Raw genomic sequence first — 7,170 nt, 5'->3', positions numbered from 1 at the left:
ATGAATTAAAAAGAGAACAGAATTTATCAAACTTGGGAATGAAAGATAGCAAGACGAGTGCTATAGACATTAAAATGAGAATAAAGGAATATTATGATCAAATTTATGGCAATACATTAAAAACTTTGATAAAATAGAAAAATTCTTTGAAAAATACAACTTACCAAAATAGACACAAGAAGAAAGTATACTGGACTAATGAATCATTGGGCACTATATAAAAAACTAATAATGTACTACTTTACCTTGGCTAATTGAATTTTAAGAATAAATAAATAAATAAAGGATTGGGATAGCTAGCCATTAAAATAACTTAATAATACTATATCTATTAAGTAAATTGTAATTATAATAATTTGGAAAACCTCCCTGAATAGGAAATTTCAGTCCCGTAAGATTTCTGATTAATGTTATCAAATATTTAGGGAAAGATAATACCAATTTTATACAAAGTCTTAAATAAAATTAAGATGGAAGAAACATTTCCCAACTTGTGTTATGTCAGAATAACCCTGATACCAAATTTGAAAAAGGTATTAAAAATATACAGAGAGGTTAGTATTCTTCATGAACATAGATGCAAAAATTCTTAGCAGTGTATTAGGACATCAAATAGAGCAATATATAAAATAATGATACATCACGAGTAAGTGAGTGCTTACTCCAGGGAGAAAAGATTGATTTAACATTTAAAAATTTTCAGGGACGCCTGGGTGGCTCAGTTGGTTAAGCAGCTGCCTTCGGCTCAGGTCATGATCCCAGCGTCCTGGGATCGAGTCCCACATCGGGCTCCTTGCTCAGCAGGGAGCCTGCTTTCTCCCTCTGCCTCTGCCTGCCATTCTGTCTGCCTGTACTTGCTCTATCTCCCTCTCTCTCTCTCTGACAAATAAATAAATCAAATCTTTAAAAAAAAATTTTCAATGTACATCCTTATGTTAACAAAATAGAGGAAAGAAATTACATAATCATCTCAATAAATGCAGAGAAATCTTCTGATAAAATTCAGCCCCCCTTGATAATAAAAATTCCTATTGCACTAGGAATAAAAACAGCTTTTCTTAATCTAATAAAACAGATCTATAAGAGATCTGTAGCTAACATTGTACTTAATGACAAAATTACTGAATGTTTCCTCCCTAAGATCAGTAATAAGGCAGTTTGTATATTCACATTAGTACTAATCAATATTGACTAAAGATCTCAGCCAATGAAATAAGGTAATACATAATATAATAAAGGTAATAAATAATATAAAGGACATAAAGATTGGGAAGGAAGAAGTAAAACTGTCTCTGTTTGCTCATGACATGATTTTTTGGTTCAGATTTTATTTATTTATTTGACAGAGAGAGAGAGAGAGAGGCAATGAGAGAGAGAACACAAGCAGGGGGAGTGGGAGAAGGAGAAGCAGGCTCTGCTGAGCAGAAAGCCATATGTGGGGCTGGATCCTTGGACCCTGGGATGGTGACCCGAGCCAAAGACAGATGCTTAATGACTGAGCCACCCAGGCGCCTCTCATGACATGATTGTTTAAGTATAAAATTTCAAATAATCTACAACTACTAGAACTAATAATTAAGAGATTCTCAAGATACATGGTTAGTACACAAGAATCAATTATATTTTTATATACTAGCAGCAAATAATTATAAAATGAAACTTTAAAATAAATTCTGTATATAATAAGGTTATAAAATGTTAACAACTTAGGGATAATTGTATCAACAGATATGCAAGACCTCTGTACTAAAAGCTATAAAACATTGCTGAGATAAATTAAAGAGTTAAATAAATGAAGATATATATCATATTCATAGATTATCAGACAGTATTTTTAAGAGTCATTTCTCCCCAAATTGATGTCTAGATTTAACATAATTAGAATTCAAAGAGGCTTTTCTTTTTCGTTTTTAGAAATAAATGAATAAGCCCCAAATATGTTGTTTTAGATTAGCTTAAACAAATCTGCAAAAGAAAAATAAACTCTAAAGAATCACAATATTTGGTTTCAGAATTTACTATTAATCCATAGTAATAAAGAAGTGAGGTTTTGGTGAAAGGATAGACAGATAGATCAATGGAATACAATAGAACCAGAAAACCAGAAAGAGATCCATGAATATACAGTCCTATGTTTTTTGACAAAGACATTAATTCAATGAAGGGAGGGAAGACTTCAACAAATAGTAATGGAGTACCTGAATAGACATATGGGAAAAATAAAGTTCATCCCTGCTTAACATTAGATACAAAAGTTAATTCAGGATGAATTATAGCTCTAAATATAAAAGTGAAATAATAGAGGAAAGCATAGTAGACCAATTTTGCATTTTAGAGGCAGGCACATATTTCTTATAGAGGACACAAAAAGCACTAAGTATTAAAGGAAAAAATATGATAAATTTGATTTTTCCAAAATTCAAAATTTCTGATCATCAAAAGATACCATTAAGAAAATGAAAGGGAAACCATAGTCTGGGTTAAAATAGTCACAATACATGTATCAGACAAAGTAACAGAAAACAAAAATACAAAAAAAAAAAAAAAATATATATATATATATATATATATATATATATATATATATATATATATATATATATATATATAATTTACACACACACACACACACACACACACACACTCAAATGCCACCAAGCTCCTACAAATTAATAAAAACAACTCAATATAAGAAGGGCATCAAATATACTTAAATGATACATTTTTTTAGAAGATCAAACAAATCAAAGTCACTTTACAATAGAAGATATACAAATGGCCAAGAAGCACATGTGCTCCATATCACTAGTTATGAGGGAAATGCAAGTTAAAACCATAATGAGACACCATTCAATCCATTAAAAGAGCCAAAATTTCTAAAGACTGGGAATACCAAATGCTGGTAAGAATATGGAACAACTCTGTTACATTGTTGTTGGGAGCATAAAATACTAGAATAGCTTTGGAATACCTCTTTGCAGTTTTCTTATGAAGGTAAACATACATCAACTTAATGACAAGTAATTCTACTCCTAGGTGTTTATCTAAAAGAAATGAAAAGATGGATTTAAGAACATTGATTAAAAACTTCATTCGTGGGGCACCTGAGTGGCTCAGTTGGCTAAGGCATCTATCTGACTCTTGGTTTCAGCCTGGGTCAAGATCTCAACGTCATGGGATCGAGTCGGGTGACTGGCTCCACCCCTGCCCAGGAATCCTCTGGAGTTTCTCTCTCTCTTTCAGTCTCCCTCTGCCCCCTCCCCCACTCATGCTCTCTTTCTCTCTCTAAAATAAATAAATAAATCTTAAAAAAATTCATTATAGCCCCAAACAATGACCAATGCACATGTTTATCAATGGTGAGTGGAAAAACAAGCTGTGGCTCATACACCGTTAAGGATGGATCTCAAAGACATCATGTTGAGCAGAAGTAACAGAAACAAAAGAGTATTTACAGGATTTATACAAGAACAGGTAAAACAAATCTATGGGAAGAAATTAGTATAGCGGTTGCCCGTAGGGGATGGGGATTGACTGGAAGAGAGTACTGGGTCTTTCTGTGCTGATGAAATATTGTACGTCTTATTTGGGATGTTGGTTACACACAAGTGTACGTTTATCAAACTTCACATTGTACATTGTTGTACATTTAGCATCTGTGCGTTTTGCTGTATGTAAATTTTAGCTAAACACAAGTAATACTATGAACAAATAGTGAATTCTAGTTAGTCCTTTTTTTGCCTTTTGCAGTGCTGTAGGATGGCAATTTCAAAACCATATTCTCTGTATTCTAGGCATCAGTAAATGAGCAAATATATTAAGCATAAGTGGAATATATTTCTCATGGTTAGAGAAGGGAGTTACAAGTGTGTAAAAAGGAAAACTAAAGTGAACCATGTATTATTGGATTGGAACTGGAGGTATCTGTGTGGGGGAGTGGAGAGAGAAATGGGGCAAAACATAAATAATGAGTGAGTGTTGGTAAAGGTATATGGGAATTCTGGCAACTATAAATTTGAAATTTTATCAAAATATAATGTTAAAAACAAAGCCATGGAGAGGAGCAAGAGGTAATGAAGACTAGTTCATAGAGAATTTATGCAAAAAGAAAGAAAGCAAAATGCTTTCTTTATGGTCATATTCCTCCAAGTACTGTAGGGGACAGTGGAAAAAAAGGCACAATACAGGGTGCCTGGGTGGCTCAGTAGGTTAAGCTTCTTGATTTTGGCTCAGGCCATGATCTCAGGGTCATGAGATCGACCCCCATGTTGGGCTCCTTGTTCAGTTTGGTGTTGGCTTGTCCCTCTCCCTCCCCCTTCCTCCCTCTTCCTGCTCACGCAAGCTCTATCTCTCTTTTTTATTTTATTTCAAAGATTTTATTTATCTCTTTGATAGAGAGAGACACAGTGAGAGAGGGAATGCAAGCAGGGGGAGTGGGAGAGGGAGAAGCAGGCTTCCTGGTGGGCAGGGGACCTGATGTGGGGCTCAATCCCAGGACTCTGGGATCATGACCTGAGTTGAAGGCAGAGGCTCAACGACTGAGTCACCCAGGCGCCCCTCTCTCTCTATCTCTTAAATAAGTAAATAAATAAATAAAATCTTTTTTTTTTTTTAAGGGCACAATACAGTTCCACAGGAAGGTCTGACATCATCCAGCTCAAGAAAAAGGGCATCTGGAACAGTGTTTCTCAACACTGACTGTACCCTGGAATCACCTGGGGACCTTTAAAATGATTCCTGGGTTCTGCCTCTAGAGATTTGATAGAAGTGGCCTGCTATGTGGCCTGGGCCTTGAGATTTTTAAAAGCTACCCAGATGATTTTAGTGTGCAGACAAGAGTGGGGACCCCTGCCTTGGAGGGAAACCTAGGACAACTCCAGTGGCCACCAAGAAAGGAAACCAGATGAAGTTACAAATTGTGTAGCCAGTTCGGAGGTGACAGAAGTTTAGCTGGTTTTGGACAACTGGGGGTAGGTTTTGGATAACTCTGCCGGAGAGCAGGAAACACTTGGTTAGCAGTTCCCACAGCTGGCCAAGCTACAAGCCTCTGTGCATGCCCTGCCGTGATTTGAAGTCTGTCAAGATTTATATGTCTTGTATATCTTTTCCTTTCCTGAGCGTTGTCGGATCTGATTTGAGAAGAGCCTTCCCGGCAGGCCGAGAATGCCAAATCTCTACAAACAGGCTTTTCAGTGAGGCTATTTTGGCAGGTTCCAGTGCTTGATACCAGGCAAATCATGGTGTTCAAGGGCAAATAGAGCAGAGCCCGAAGGCACACACCAGCGCTGGTATGCCGGGCACCCACTGAGCAAATGTCTACCTCTCTTTCCTCCTACTGCAAAGCAGGTTGAGTGTACATTTCTGAATCCATGTATTTTCAGACAAGATGACCCCTAGTCTCTGGCTTGTGTAGGAGTTTTAATCGAGTACCTCTTGAAGTTGAAGTGATGATACTTGATCTTTCAAGACTATCTTTTCATATCTTACATTTCCATGAAAATTGTGGAGCTTGAAGAGGGTTATGTGATTGCCATAGTAGTGAATATTTTCTAATATTAAGCTAGTGCCTGTTTTAAGAAACAGGTTTAGAAATCACGTGGAGGGCCAATCATGTTATCTTGGGGTTTAGATAGTATTTGGTAAAAGGTGATTTGTCATGGTTTGGTTCCTACCAAGCACAAATAATCTGTAGTATACAAAGCATTTACACAGAGTACCTCACCTCTCTATTTCATTCTTTTTCAAAACAAACTTGAAGAACCCATGCATGTCATTCTTGTCTAGGCCATAGATAGAGCTTTAATTATTTTATTCTACTATGGATGGGTTCATTGACATAAATTGGAGAGACTCTCACTTATGCCTACAGAAGAAACTGGAATAGGTTTCTGAAGGTTTTATGAACAATCAAAGGCATTTTCATGAAGATCCCATTTCGTGCCTGCTCTCAGCATAGATCTGGAGTCCTGGGATCTGCCCTGTGGTCTGCCCTTACCTTTAGGCTGCTCTGAATCCAGAGTAGAATGGTTTCCACAGCTCTCCTTAGCTTGGCATTGCCCGAGATTAGGATTGCTGCGTGTATCGAAGGACAAGCTGCTAGGATCCCCACACATATCATTACCCCGATCTTATTGTGCCACAGCATCAGTAAAGGCACTGAAATGAGGGCAGCACAGATTGATACCACGTAAAGGCAGAGAAAGGAGATGAGAGATCTGAGTGCTTTGATATGGGCCTCCAGGCTGGGGTCATGGGAGTCCTTAGTTTTGGCCTTCATTGTCCTCATGTGCCTCCCCAGAGAGACAATCAGCACCCCAGAAGAAACCAGATAAAGCAAGAAAGGAGGGACGGACCCCAGGGTGCAGAAGATGAAGGAATGATAAAAATTGAGTTTTATAATTTGCAAATTGAGTTCCGTATTATTCATGAGGAGCATAGTTGTGAACCCAAAGCCTGATCTACTAAAAAATTCCCCCAAATAGATGAGAGTGCAGATGGAAGAGAAAACCATGGCACCCAGGAGCATCTGGGGGACCTTCCTGGAGACCCAGCTTGCCAAGCAGAGCAGGATGGTGTGAGAGAAACGGATAATCTTGGAGCAGTAGAGAAGGCTGAGACAGGTGGTGAGCCACAGCCCAGCTTGGTTTGTGATCATCCAGAGCATGACGATGATCTGGTAGCCGAGGCTCAGTGGGTCCTTCATGCGCTGGAAGTATATAAGCTGGAAGGCATCCAGGAACAGCAGCCCATGCAGGAGAAGCCGGGTGAGGCTGAGACTCAGAAGGATAAGATCACAGTTGCTCAGTGGCTGCCTCTTCACCATGTCCCAAAAATTCACCAAGAAAATGAAGGTCTTGGTCAGAATCCCCACTGCAAACTCCAGGGCTGAAAGGAATAGAAATGCACTCTTGACTTCATAGGACACAGTTATGACAGGAGTCAGAGTCAACATGATGTCTCTTCTTACTTGGTTAATCTAAGGCTCAACATACCACCAGGCAGAGAAGTGTCAGTGTACATTATAAGCCAGGACCTCTCCTTCACAAGGCATCAGGCTCTTGCCCTGGATCTATCCCAAAGTGAGGACATAAAAATTTCTGACAGAAAACTTAGAAGAGGGATATATTGCTATTTTGGAATATATCTTGGACACACACAAGGGCTCATTGT

General features: G+C 38.1%; 1 protein-coding gene across 1 annotated transcript; it reads right to left on the bottom strand.

Moving 5' to 3' along the window:
• Positions 1-5,947: 5,947 nt before the first annotated feature.
• On the bottom strand, positions 5,948-6,952 carry LOC111151848 (taste 2 receptor member 38). Its single transcript, XM_022510062.1, has one exon. It carries the CDS (start codon positions 6,950-6,952, stop codon positions 5,948-5,950), a length of 1,005 nt encoding a protein of 334 aa, XP_022365770.1.
• Between the last annotated feature and the right edge of the window lie 218 nt (positions 6,953-7,170).

The sequence above is a fragment of the Enhydra lutris genome, unplaced genomic scaffold (assembly GCF_002288905.1).
Source record: "Enhydra lutris kenyoni isolate GAN:26980312 unplaced genomic scaffold, ASM228890v2 scaffoldscaffold27, whole genome shotgun sequence".
Taxonomy (NCBI): domain Eukaryota; kingdom Metazoa; phylum Chordata; class Mammalia; order Carnivora; family Mustelidae; genus Enhydra; species Enhydra lutris.
The sequence above is the reverse complement of the archived record's forward strand: the minus strand, read 5'-3'. Positions and strand labels throughout refer to the sequence as shown.

Coding starts and splice junctions, on each gene's coding strand:
- LOC111151848 (XM_022510062.1), bottom strand. CDS start 6,952: ATGTTGACTCTGACTCCTGTCATAACTGTGTCCTATGAAGTCAAGAGT.